The sequence below is a fragment of the Vespula vulgaris genome, chromosome 15 (assembly GCF_905475345.1).
Source record: "Vespula vulgaris chromosome 15, iyVesVulg1.1, whole genome shotgun sequence".
Classification (NCBI taxonomy): Eukaryota; Metazoa; Arthropoda; class Insecta; order Hymenoptera; family Vespidae; genus Vespula; species Vespula vulgaris.
This window is the reverse complement of record NC_066600.1, coordinates 2,249,997-2,264,794: the sequence shown is the minus strand read 5'-3', so window position 1 is coordinate 2,264,794 and position 14,798 is coordinate 2,249,997. Positions and strand designations below refer to the sequence as shown.

The 14,798-nt window shown below is 35.6% G+C and overlaps 1 protein-coding gene across 11 annotated transcripts in view; it reads right to left on the bottom strand.

Moving 5' to 3' along the window:
- LOC127069452 (dachshund homolog 2) overlaps positions 1-14,798 on the bottom strand; it is a 218,104-nt gene that overhangs the window by 178,224 nt on the left and 25,082 nt on the right. For 2 of the 11 annotated variants that reach the window (XM_051006494.1, XM_051006496.1), the window contains exon 2: positions 2,048-2,062. The exons of the other annotated variants lie outside the window; for them this stretch is intronic. In XM_051006494.1, coding sequence (XP_050862451.1) covers positions 2,048-2,062 — 15 coding nt within the window. The remainder of the gene's footprint in view (positions 1-2,047; positions 2,063-14,798) is intronic. 11 annotated transcript variants of the gene reach the window in all.

Sequence of the window (14,798 nt, the reverse complement as noted above, 5' to 3'; positions counted from 1 at the left end):
AGCGCATTTACGAAGAAGGCAAGGAGAGCAACGTACTATTCTTTGATCATAGGGGCTATCCTCTTAATTTGTTTCTCCGGCAACGATCTGCTTTGGATAAGAAGGTAAGTTCCTTCTCTCTCTCTCTTTTTCTCTATCTTTTTATATCTTTCTCCCTCTCTCTCTCTCTCTCTTTCTTTCTCTCTCTGTGTTACGGTGTATTCGCACGCCAAGCAAAGAACTCACGGCGTTCAGCTTCGCACGCTCTTGGAAACCGTATTACGATAATTCGCTAACCTTCCACCTTCTTCTTCTTCCCCCTCCCCCATCTACCTCTCTTCAACTTGGTTCTTATTCAAAGCAAGATAAATTAATTATTCGAGAACAAGTTCGGATCACTTTGGTCTCTTTCACATCTTACTTCGGAAGAATACCGTATCTTTTTCCACTCGAACCGATTCTTCATGACTTCGCTCTTTTTTCTTCTTATCTTCTTTAGATTCGAGAAGAAAAAAAATTTCGCTCGATTAAGCGATCTCCGTATGAAATAATAATACATGTACTATAATTTCATCTTCGGTAAACGTATTCTCTTCTTCTTTTTTTTTTCTTTTTTTTTTTTACTTTAACTTTCATTCTTGATGATTGTTCACATAGAAAAGTATCGATAGAATGATCGAATTAGAACGTATTAAAAAGACGTAGTAGATTTTGGAATTGGTTGAAAACGAAGATAAAAAGAAAAAAAAAAAGAATGAAAGAAAGAAAAAGAAAAAAGGAAAGGGAGGGAAAAAAATGAACTCTCAATTTCTCGCTAATTTCTCGGCTATTTGTCGCGATAAGTTTTCGCTCGAAGAGTCCTATTTCCTCTCTTAGACGGTAGGAATATCTAAGGAACAACGGGAAAGGGCAACCCCGTGTGAAATGAGTCGCGAAATTGTTCCGAAGGAATTTATCAATTTTCTTTGAGGGATTCTAATTGTACTAATTTGTCGATCCCAAGAGTAAAGGGAAAGGCGCAGTGGAATTCTATCGTTTAATCTTCAAGACCGTCTATCTTCTCTATCTCTCACTGACTCCCTCTCTCTCTCTCTCTCTCTCTCTCACTTTTTCTTTCTTTCTCTATCATTCCTATTCTTTTTTATGTTAGCTCTCGAAATATCGAAAAAAGAAAAAAAGAAAAAAATTACGATATTCCGTTCTATGCTTTCGTACAATTAATTTATATTTTTTATCATACTTTCATCCTCTCTCTTTCACGTACATATACTAATTTCAATCGTGTTGTAAAAAATCGTGTAGTAAAAAATCCTAGAAGTAAATAGGATGATGATCTGAATATGACTGAATAGAAGAAAAAGTGATAGAAAGAGAGAAAGAGAAAGAGAAAGAGAAAGAGAGAAGAGAGAAAGATAGTAGACTTGAGAAAGAAAGAATCGAGAGAGCTCCGGGCCGATATCAAAGCAGGGCAAACAATACAGTGAGATGCTGATGCGATTGTATTATGGCTAGTGGACCGATGATCCATTGTCTCGTCACGTTCTACCCACTCGCTTCTTTTATCTCGATCCCCAGAATATACTCGTATCTCGTCGTATCGAGTGAGCATCCATCGAAAGTAGCACGCTTCTGACGCCTTCGGAGGGGTTCTTCGTAATACGAAATCTGCTGGTAGGAGGACGCGAATAATGCATTTTCGCACGCACCTATGTATTGTACGTAGTATGATGCACCTATAGCACTAGATTATGAGAGAGAGAGAGAGAAAAAAAAAGCATGATATTCGATCGTTTCCTTCTCATCTCTCATAGAGCATGAAATCGTCTCTATCGATAGAACGTATTCATTCGTCTATGTCAGATGAACGATACTCGAGATCGAGTTTGTTTTTTAATGTTTTTTAAATGAAATGATAAAAAAAAGAAAGAAAAAAAAAGAAGAAGAAGAACAAGAAGAGTTAAATAGTAATTATCGGATAAAATTGTTTCGAATGAATAAATGTATGCATTTATGATGATAAAACGTACCCTTGTATCTTGTGTTAACATTCAGGAGGAACAATAACTACCTTAAAGGAACGTACCTGTAACAGAAAAATCAAAAAATACAATCGTTTAAGTTATTTTCGAAAATGCAGGGTTATATTATAGGATATATTGTAACATTGTATAAACGACCTAACTATGACGATATTATTATAATCATGGGGTATACATATATAGCCGTGTCGGATAGCACGATTACGAGGCTGAAATAAATGAAACCGGCGTGAAAACGAAATTGGATATACACGATGGCGGCGGTCGCGGTGGTGGTCTCGAACGTAGTCACCGACGAAATTTATTTGCTTTTCATTCAAATCGCCTCATCTCGCATTTATGTATTCCGTGATATTGCACTTTTTCAAACTCGCCTCCTTTCATCGTAGTACGCCCGTAGGATATTAAGAGTCCTGACACAGCTCTGTATTAGTCGTATAAATTTACTTCGAACGACGTTAGATTCCTTCTCTCTCTCTCTCTCTCTCTCTCTCTCTCTCTCTCTGTCTCTGTCTCTTTCTCTCTCTCTCTCTCTCTCTCTCTGTCTCTGTCTCTTTCTCTCTCTCTCTCTCTCTCTTTTTTCTCTATCTTCCTTTCGAAGAAATTCTCCTTCAAAGTACGCCCTATCTAATTCGAATCGATTTGCGAATGCAACAGAAAACTCGTTAGATTTAATCGATCGCGTATACGATCGAGAAACATGCAAATAATCAAAGTATCTATGTATGGAAAATGAATCTAATTAATTCATGAGATAATATAAAATATTTCCTTACCAATAATTTCCATAAAAATTCAAACGAAGAACACATTTCAAATTAATATTAAAATTGTAGAGGTGAAGCTCTTGAGAAACGTTTAAATACATATTTGAAAAAGTCTGATACGAAAGTCATGTACGCGTGAAGATAGATAAGTTCAGCGAGTAAAACGGTACATAATCCAGAAAGATTGCTCATAAATTTTACTTGCTGTAGGGTTTGTTAAGTCGATCAGATTGGTTTGCAAGAAATAGAGTTGTACCAATTAAGGTTTGTAAGGTATTACTGTTCCCATCTTTTTCTCTTTCTCTCTTTCTTTCTTTCTTTCTCTGTTTCTTTCGCATACTCGTACAAACGTCTTAAAGATAAAGAAATATCATTTGTATTCTTATATTTATTTCATTTCCATTTAAAAATTCTTTTATAATTATTACTTCTACTAGAATATATACATATATATATATATATATATATATATATAATTTATAATAACGTAAAAGAAAGACAGAGCATATTTTACACATACTTGATAAAAAAAAAAAACGATTAGAAAAAGTCGGAACGACTTTTTAAAGTATATAGATAAATACGTAAGTTGAAACTAATAATAAACAAATAAAAAAAAAAAAAAGAAAGAAAAAGAACCGAGTGTTATCTCGTATAATTGACTGGAAGTATTTTTAATCGAGCATCGAAAAAATGTACGGCGTGCCAACGTACGATGGGAGAGAGCAGCGACGAGAGGAAAAAAATATACCTATATAAAAACGAGGGAGGAGAAGAGGAAGAAACGGAGAAAGAGAGAAAGTGAGTGGAAAAGAGAGAAAGAGAAAGAGAAAGAGAAAAAAAGTCTTCAACCTCCGATTTTCATTGTAGGCGTTGCTCGCGTTTTTAATCGACTCATCCCCCATAGGAACAGAAATTCCTACGGTTAATTACACAGATTTCCAATGCACCATCGCAACCCCGTGGAATTTTTACGATTGCCGCCTTGACCGCTATTTCTCTCTCTCTCTCTCTCTCTCTCTCTCTCTCTCTCTCTCTCTCTCTCTCTCTTTCTCTCTCTCTTTATCTTTCTCTTTCTCTCTCTCTCTTTCTCTCTTTTACTCTCTACGTTACTTTCTCCTCTTCCTCCTCCTCCTCCTATTACTACTACTACTACGAGTACTATTCATTGGCATCAAACTCGAACAGGGAGGATTTGTACGACTGAAATATTCGAGGGATTTCATTTTATAAACGACCAACCTGTCCCTGCCACGTGCTACCAACCCCTTTTAACGCCGAGCCGATCGTATCCGCTTTTTGTCTCTTCTTCGATTCTCGCTACCGCGACGAAAACAAAATCATTTGCCATACCGAAATACCAAGAGAAAAAGACGGATAAAAAGAGAGAGAGAGAGATTATATGAAATATCATATAGCAAGAATCTTCCGATATTATCGATCGCATAAATTAAACAAAGACGAGCGAATCGATTGAAAGTTTCTATTATAAATAATTAATAATAACGATCGTAAAGAATTTTTCCAAATTCGAGTCAGGTTTCATTTGAAAGCCTTTTACTAAACTTAAACAACAATGTTATCACGTATTTGTGTATTCTTAAATATTTCTTACAATACTTAACAATTTTAGGTATATATGTGTATATATATGTGTATATGTATGTGTGATTTTTCCATTAAAAAATACGTAAAGAAGAGGTATAAAAATCGTATAGACAAATTCTGGACATAGATACGCTTTGGGGAAAAAACTCAAGGTGGCGATAAATCGGTGTGACCGTAGAAAAAGCTTGGATGGGAGAAGAAAATCTCGCTTCCATAAATAATTCAAGTCCCGTCTCTTCTCGGACGAAATACGGCCACAGCGGCTACCTCCTCCTTCTCCTCCTCCTCCTCAACCTCCCCACCCACTTCTCTTTTCTCTCTGTCCTTCTTTTGCTAAGGTTGCCCGGTCAAAGGGGAAGAACCTAAGAACCTAATCTTTTCGCGAAAGGGTTTTCCGGGAGCACCTGAGAACCACCATGGAAAAGTCTTCCGACACCCCCTAAATACTTAATTCCATTCTCTCCTCTAATTGGACAGTTTTATTAAGGGATGCATATTTCAGATGGCATTTTTATTGTGTCCATTGGGAACGACACGGTGAACGAATAATAAGAAGGAGAATCTAAAAGTAAAGAGAGAGAGAGAGAGAGAGAGAGAGAGATAAAAAATAAGAGAATTTAGACAGGGGTTCTGAAAAAAAATTAGATTTCAACCCTTCGGAAAATATTAGCACGCTGGAAAAGAAGAGAGAGAGAGAGAAAGAGAGAGAGAGAGGGAGGGAGAAAGATGGAGACGGTGACTATGAGTTAAACGAGGAGAGACGACAAGAAGAGACCGCAAAGTAGAAAGAGAAAGAAAGTCGATGAGAACGTACAACCCTTTGCCCTGGGCCACAAGCCACGGACTACGCCATGGTATTGTCTCGAGGATTAAAGTACGAAAGTGTAATTTCTCCGGGACCAAAAATGCTTTCGTACCTTATCAAGAACAATCTCCCTGTGTATATATATATTTTTTTCTCGTTTTTGCTTTTTCTTTTTTTCACCGTCTCTCCTTCCCACTATCTCTTTTTCTCTCAGCGAGACTAACAGTCTCGTGCAATGTACTACCTAAGTGATATCTTGATTGTTGTACGCAAGGTATCCTTACAAATCGCAAAAGGCGTTACGAATGGAAAGAAAATACGTATATATAAAAGAGTACATTTCATATATACATGGATACTAACTATGTTGAAGAAATATATCTACTTAATTTTCTATAAGGAATTTATTAGTACGTTAGATACATATAAGAGATAAGAGAAATGACGAGTACAATTATTAACAAGTTGAAAAAACATTGAAAATTAATTAAATAATGAAAAAAAAAAGAAACAGGAATGAGAGAGAAGGAAAAATACAGTAGAGATAGAGAGAAAGACAGAGAAAAAGAGAGAGAGAGAGAGAGAGAGAGAAAGAGCTAACGTAGCCGAGGAGCTGCTCGTATAAATTTTAATAAGTCTCATTCGGCGACCCTTTGAGGCCACCGAAATGAACGAATTAAAAGTTTCTCTCGCTTTAGTGGTCTCGCGGTTGACATTTCGGCTCGCCCGATGATCTCACGGAATTGCGGAACTTTCGTCGTTTCGAAAAACTGCGCGCGAAATTCACCGACAAATTCCATGCTATCTCCTTGAATAACTCATGGGTCTGACTGTTGGCGAAGCTACTAGCACAAACGGCAAAGCCTTTTTTTTCTTTTTTTTCTTTCTTGTAAATCGCTAAACTGAGATTAAAGGATCACTTAAGCCTCCACAATGATAACCCTACCATAATTAACTTGAAATTAAGTTGAAATCTTGAAGAAAATGTGAAAAGAGATAGATAATATTATTGAAAAAAAAAGAAAAGAAAAAAAAACAATGATTCTACATATTTTTAATTCATTCATATCTTTGATATGAATTGATATGAATCATTCATATCTTTGAATGATACTAATGAACGATTGATCTACTAATTTGATCTATTGTCAATATTATTATTATTTATTATATATATATATATATATATATATATATATATATATATACATCCATATTCATATAAAATGATTTTAATCCAAGTGATAACGAAGGAACAAACGTTCGAAGGAACCCTTCGCGAACAGATCTCAGTTTCCACTGAGGAGTGTATGATCGGAGATCTTGCCCTTCGCGAATACGAGGAAGCAGCCAGTAAGATTTCAATTAAAACAACCCCCCGGAACGATGGGGGGATTAACAGTACGAATCCGTTTCATACCCCTCGCTTGGATCTCGGTTATGACACGGCATAAATATCAATGTAAATTGCTTTCGCACGAGCTACTGTTAACTCCTCTCTCTCCTCTCTCTCTCTCTCTCTTTTCTCTTCTCCTTCTCTTCGCCATCTAAAGATGGAAGAAAAGCCACCAAGACACTACGACGGACTCATTTATGAACGCAATCATCTTACGATTTTGCATTTATGAGCTTTAAATTGCTACCGTCTCGCAAATTCCTTAAGATTTCCATGTAACAGTGTCCAAAGAGGAAATCAGCTGTTATCCTTTTCCATAGGGAGTCTCATATCGTTTCGATTGCGACAGTAATTACATACATACTACATCCTGAGACTTTTAAATGATTCATTTTCTACAAGGATCGTCTGATTAAATTTTCTAATCAATTCACATGGTTTACTACAGAATTAAGTGCTTATAAGTGGATCAATAAAATAAAAAGATATAGATATCTATATATCGGACATAACAACAACAACAACAATAATAATAATGATAATAATAAAGAGTAGAATGTATAGTGAAAATCATGTGGGTAGATACCACGAGGAAAATCATACTCTACGAAATCATAATTAACGGAATTATGTCGAGGGTAACTCGATACGTTTTCGAGAGGCAAGAAGAGAGAGAGAGAGAGAGAGAAAGAGAGAGAGAAATAGAGAAGGAGAAGAGCAGACATCGTCGGAACTTTCGAGGGGGCTTATGTCTAAGAAGCAAGGGTTGCTTATGTATATGTGTATGTATGTATGAGAGAGAGAGAGAGATTCAACCCCAACCGTTAAGAGAATGCGAACGCGTACGCACTCGTACGCGTGTAATGAACGTGAAATTAAACGGCACGATGTTTCGAGCTAGCTACGTTCTCGTACGAGTCCAGGAGATTGCCTTTGCCTTATTCAAAAGGTTTTAATTACAATGGCTCCCGGATTGGTAGAACCTATCGGTACCATCTCATTCAGGGAATTCGATACGAGCAAGTTACTCGATATTTTGATCAAGATTAATATATCCTCTCGTTTGCAGAAAATTAACATTTTACTGATTCATCGTCTCTATGATAAATTAAAGTCACTTCTATTTATTTTCTAAACTGTGTGTGTGTGTGTGTGTGTGTATAATCCACCTTATTTTCAATTAGGAATACTTTCCAAGATTATAATCGATGAAATCTTCTACAGTTTTTTTCCTCTATAAAATTTTTTAACCACGACGTAACATCGATCTTTATAATATTACAAAAATTTCCACTCGAATCCCAGTGGAAAGTTACGAAATTACATCGCGTTTAAAAAATTTTACGTACTCGGAATATTGTAGAAAACGTTTCGTGGAATTATTTTTATATTTTATATCGAATATAAATATCAAAATTACGTCGGGCTAAAAAAATATTCTCTCGAACAGCATCCGATTTTTCCACTTGGATTCGACAAATTCGAAGATCAACTCTCTCGAAGGAAGATCTCGTCGCCTTAAGAAGAAGATAAGAAGGAAGGCATCGATGAACGCGTCTCGACAATAAGCCCCTCGGGACACGAGTGTCCTTCTGCCTTTTTTCTGGGATACACTGACGCCCTCCTGAAAGAGGAATCCGATCCTCGTCGATGCGTGAAAACCACCAGGAAAATCTTCGAATCTCTTACGACCTATTCTCTAGTTTCTCTCTCTTTCTCTCTCCCTCTCTCTCTCTCTCTCTTTCTTTCTTTTTTCTTTTTTGGTATGAAACGAAACGAAAAAATCGATTCGCTTTGTTTTTCTAATTCGCACGTCATGCTACATAAGAAAAAAATAAGAGAGAGAAAAAGAAACACAAAAAAAAGAAAAAACTTTCTCATTAATTTTTAAATTATCTTCGGCAAAATTCGAAATACATAAGAGAAAGAGAAAGAGAGATGGAAAATCGGGGATAACGAGTCGAGACTACCGAATTTTCACCTTCGAAAACGTCGCATCTGCCTGACGGAAGATCTCTTTGAAATGAGAGAGAAAAAAGCGGCCAGGTCAGAAATAGATAGAAAGAAAGAAAGAAAGAAAGAAAGAAAGAAAGGAAAGGGCGAGAAAGAAGAACGAAAGCGAGCCAAGAGGGCGTTAACTGAACTTTAATGGAGATCTTAGATAAAACGTTCTTGGGTGCTCGTTGAAAGAACTCTTTGACGGATTACGCCCAAATCGTATCTTTCTACTCTTCCCAACTCTCTTTTTCTCTCTCTCTCTTTTAACATACCTGAAGATTGAAGAAAAAGAGAGAGAGAGAGAGAGAAATCGAAGAAGGGATGACTAGAAGTTCGAATATCTAATGCCGAAGAATGTAAGAAAAAGATAGACTATAAAAACATTATCTTCTCCATTTGAAGAATCTAAGGGAAAAAATGGAAAGAGAAAAAGAAAGATACATATAGAGAGAGAAAGAGAAAGAGAGAAGGACGTAGCTTTTGTCGATAGTGATTGCATTCGTATCGGTATCACGATCTGTCGAGAGTTAAAGCATCCCTCTACCTCTCTCTGTCTCTCTCTCTTTCTTTCTCTTTCTCTCGCTCTCGCTCTTTATCTTCCTCTTATTCTTATTCTTTGCAATACAACAACAACATCTCGCTTTCGCTTCTTTCGAGATGTAGCAATTTTCACGTCCACCTTTTCAAACGTACCGCACGGCTTTCAGAGACGGCTTTCTCTGTGTGTGGGTAGGTACAGAGGTAGGTAGTAGGTAGGCATAATCGTTTTGCTATAACACGCGAGAACACGATTTCCATTCGTTCGAACGATTATCGTGAGAATTCGCGTACTCGTTTCTCGACTATCCCCCTCCCCTCTCCCCCACCTTCTCCCCACCCTTTACCCCTATTTTCACAACGATAGCGTGTCGATCTTGATCGAAGAAATCCTGCGAAATGATCGACAAATTCACGACGAAAATACATTTTTGGTTGATCTTCTTTCCTTTACTTTTGCTTGTTTTCTTCTTTCTCTTTCTTTAATTATATTCATCATAATACGTGTGATATATAATATGTTTCCAAATATCATTAATTTTACTGATTAGATACTATCAGGTGTAGTAAGATAAAACAAAAAGAAATGGAGAAAAAGAGAGAGATTTTCGACACCCTCCTCGAGTCTAAAAAGCTTTTCTCTCTTTTTCCATCTTTCTCGAGCGGAAAATGCACAGCTCGTGCGAACAAAAAAAAGAGATGGAAAGGGGAAAAAGAGAAAGAGAGAAAGCTCAACAAGTCGAATAAAAAGGCCATAAATAAAGAGGAATTGTTCGTCTCTCTCTTTCTCTCGACGTATTCCGGAAACACCCTTTTGCCCTCCGCCCTTCGTCCACCCATACTCCGTTCGAGCTCGCACCCTCGTCGTTTCTGCGAATGTCCCCGCGGACACCTGTTGCTATTTTCCTTTCTCTCTCTCTCTCTCTCTCTCTCTCTCTCTCTCTCATTTTCTCTCTTCAAATGTGGCAAAACGACAAAGAGAGAAACTCAGAGGAGAGAGATGGAGATGGAGAGAATGAGTGAGAGAAAGAGAAAGAGCGAGAAGTAGATAAATCGAGTCGTTTTCGATTCCAAGCTACCGAAAGTGTCCTCACACATAGTTCGTCGAACGAAATACTCTCCGACTCTTGCACATCGCTCCGTTGGACTTGATTCACCCTCTCTAAAAGATACCCTCGCGACTATCATTGCTGATGGGTGAGCGAGAACGCGTGAGTAATGTTTCTACGTTTGTTGCCGATGGCTTTCTAAATCTACAAGGGCTAAATTATCTATTAACGCAATGAGTTACAAATTTTCGGGAACGTATCCTTTTATTGATAAGAAATATATGTACTTACGTAGACGAAAAGAAGCGAAGGATATGACTGATTCGTGTGGCTGTTAATCAACGACTCACTCGAAGTCATCTCGAGCCCCTTAATACAATTTTGTAAACATACCCGTGTTTTTAAATTCTTGGAAAATATCTATTCTCCCGAGTATACTTAGAGTTAGTATATTTAGAAAATTGTAATGAAATCCGTTTTATTATACTCGTAGTATCCGAGCATGTAAACGAATAGATAATATTCTTAGCTTTAATATGGTCTTTGTTTCATGTCTCTACGACTTCCCGTTCGAAAGATATGATCGTTTAAATATCCAATTCATAATTACAATGACCACGTGACTGGAGTACGAGACGTAGTAAAAGAACAAAAAATAGTTTACGTCGAACAGCTGAGTGAGTAACGTAAATTCCAGGAATTTATATAGGTCAACATTCATTAATGAATTATGAATGAGTACTTATGTTTATCAATGGACAATTTTTGATTCATCATTAATATTAAAATATCTTCGAAACTAAAAATCGCAGATAGTTCAAACAAATACAGTTTTAAAGGTAATACTTTAAACTACATTTCCGATTAATTATTAAACAAATTTGTTATAAACAATTAACTTTTTTTTTAATTTAATTAAAAAAAACAATATCTCCGGAAAGAAGAGAGATAGAGACTTGAAAAAAAGACCATATTAACCAAAAAAATTATTATTTTTATTTACCCTTATTTTTTTTATTTAACAAATATATTATACAAAAATAATTTTTTTTTTTTTTTTTTTTTTTTTTTTTTTTTACATATGACGACAGCCGGGGATTCGAACCTGGAATCTCGCAACATGGAAGTAATGCCTTAGACCATTAAGCTAAATAAACATTTAAAAATTTTTTTGATTTAATACTATTTTAAGAACAACATGACACATTACAATTTACTATAAAGAAAAATAAAATTTTTTATAAATTAATTTTTACAATTCGATTAATATACATATATATTAGAGAAAGCTTGCACAAATGCAAATAAAAAAAAATGTTTTATTTTCCACAAAGAGATAAAAAATTTCTGCAGTTCTCTCTGAAAATCCCTTTTTGTAAATCCATCAAAAGTTCTAGTATTTTCACGAGAATAGCAAAACGTCTCGTTACGATAAATGGAATCCGGAGAACGCGACGATAGCAGGATATTATACTTCAGGCAGGCCGCTAATTGCAGGGTACCCTTGAATAAATTACGACGCGGTAAAACGGCTGAGTTCGCTCGCGTAACTTTGCCTTACGACATTTCTTTTCTTTTTCTTCTTTACGAAAGAAGAACGAAAGAGAGAGAGAGAGAGAGAGAGAGAGAGAGAGAGAGAGGAGGAAAAAATAGAGAGATAGCTATGAAAGAGATCTACCATCTAAAATAACCATCACCTACGAGTCACAGGAAGGAAATATGCGGTTCATTTTATTTCCCAATATCGACAGATATTTCAATTTCTGACTCACGATGTGAGGAATCGACCTCTCGACCCTTAGCAAATCGAATTGTACAAAGCTCATCCCTACACCCTACATCCTTTTCTATCAGTCGAATCGTTCACGAGAGCAATGACTTCGTTCGATTTTCCATTTTTCAATTTCTATCGTGAATTTCGTTATTTTCATCGTTGATTCCTCGATGAATTTGATCGAGTATTATATTTGTTTTCCGTCGAATACTTGGTAAAACTTCAAATGATTTTTCGATCTTCTAATGAAAAAAAGAATTGTCTTTTAATTTTATATATAAAAAAAAGAAAAAGAAACAATACGTATAAATCTTCAAGATATACTTATACTATATCTAAATAAATAAAATACGTTATATAAATATGTACGTATATAGATCTTTTAAAGAAATGTAACAAAAATATCCGATTATAAATAATACTAAACTTTTAACAAATAGAAAACGAAATTATCCTATGGAGATTTTTTTTAAAACTCACTATGGGTGTATAAAAGGGAGAAAAGTTGTAGCTGCCTCGAGGACGTTCATGCTCGAATAATAACAGCCCCGTCCATTACTTTATTCCGTGTCGAATGCGTTTTCGCTTGAGAAGGAAATAATAGAAAAAAAGAAAAAAGAAAAAGAGAGAAAGAAAGAAAAAAGAAAATAAAATAAAAGATAAAACTCAAAGTCTAATAATCTCTCTGCTTTGCTCTTTTGCTCCCCTTCGAGTAACTGACTATACGATTCCCTCTCTCTCTCTCTCTCGATTACAACTTTTTATTGCATTTCCATTTCATCTCTCGCCCGGCTGAATAAAGAAAGGAAAGTCTCTTTGGCTGCTTGAATGACGAAGAAATTGAAACGAATGCGTTTTAAACGTGATTATTGCGCTAAGATCTGCCTCAAGGGAAAAAATGATATCGTGATATATATATATATATATATATATATATATATATATATGTATATTTATATATGTATATATATATTTATATGTATATGTATATTACTCTGAAACGAAACGTTCATATTCGAGAGATAGCTATTTGAAGCGATATCTCGTTTAATCTCGCGTGTTCACAATTCCTATTACCGTGGCTCGTGGATCTACTAACTGGAATAATTTTCCCAATGGACCGAGAATGAATGTTTTTCAAAGCACTTCCAACGGAAACTAAAATCACGAGTCACGAATAAAATGAACGAGGATGATTAAAAAAAAAAAATTTGAATAAACTATGAACCTATGTGTAGTAACACACTAGCCAATTTTCGATCACAATAATTCTCGGTCACGAATGCGATAACTAATTTCTTATGATTTCTAAAAAGAAAAAGAATATTACATAATATTACAATAAGGTAATAATAAAAATATCTAATTAATTTTAACAATAAAATAAACGTTGTATATATATATAATTATTCGTGTTAGCGTGAGATTTGAAAATGTTAAGTTAAATGAGACGTTGTTTCGATAAAAATGACTTGGTAATTAACGAGATAGTCATTTATAATTTGTTCTTATCACTTAACACGAGTATAAGTAACCCTCTTTTTTTTATTATTATTTCTTTCCATGTCTCGTTATGGACTCGTAGAAATGAAATGGAACTCTCTCTTAATTGCACTTAACGTACATACATACTTTTTCTCCGATCGTGTCAGCTCGCTTTTATAAATACCTTCCGTTTCCTGCCGACGGAAACTGACAAGAAAACGATTATTTCTTTCTGCGAGAGCACGTACGTACATGCCACTTTTCGTTCCCACTCGTCGAAGTAAGTACTTATTAACAAAATGTCTTTTAATAATTACCATCGTAATTCATTTTATATCACGAAGTTAAAATATATTTCTGCGAACTCGTTATAATAAGATTATTTTCATCGTGTATTACAATATATAAACAGAATGTATAATCAAATTATTAATAACATTATTGATATTACAACAACAACAAAAATCTTAAATATTAATTATCCCGTTCGGTATATATGTATATTACATGCGTATATTACAAAGAAACGATGATATAGAAGATATCGATTTTATATAAAAATTCGCGGTCAATACTTTTATTTAATAAATAAAAATATCGGAAAGGAGAGGCTACTGGGATGCAGGACGTGAATTGGAAAAAGAAAAAAAAGAGAGAAAAAGGAAGAAAAAAAGGAAACAAAAAAAATGAAGAGAGAGAAACAGGAAAAAAAAACTTTCTCTATTCTCGCGAAAAGCAGAGGAACGGTAAGATCAAGCGCAAGGGCTTTGCGTCAATAGCGACCCTTCTCTCTTCTCGTTGCTACTGTGTCTCTCTTTTTCCCGAACGTATCTCAAATAATTCGGGGATGCGTAAAATCCAGCGAAGACCCATTTAGTGTGATAATCGGGGCGTAAATAATTTCGAGAGAGCGAAAGAGAGAGAGAGAGAGAGAGAGAGAGAGAGAGAAAGAGATAGAGAGAGAGAGGTTTAGAAGGCATTTAAGAGAAGGGCAGAAACATCGATGGCGAGTGTGTCCTCTAAGTTACGCAACGAAATATCCTCCCCTACGTCTTTTACCCCTTGCCACCCGTCGAGAACTTTGGGGGCGAGAAATTGGGCACCTTTTTAAATGCAAGATGACACCCGCGGTGCGATTATGCGTTTGGATGCTACCGTTCTCCCCGTGGGGCCGACATTACATAATCTTTCAGGTACAGCCGTGCGTACCCGAACGGAAATTTTAACGATAAAGATACTTTGCTGTATTGTAATGGTACTGTAATAACGTATAACAATTATTAAACGAACATAAGTTTCACGAAGCTCGAAATTTTTTTTTCTTTATTTCTTTCTTATCGTTATAACGTGTTTCTATCTAA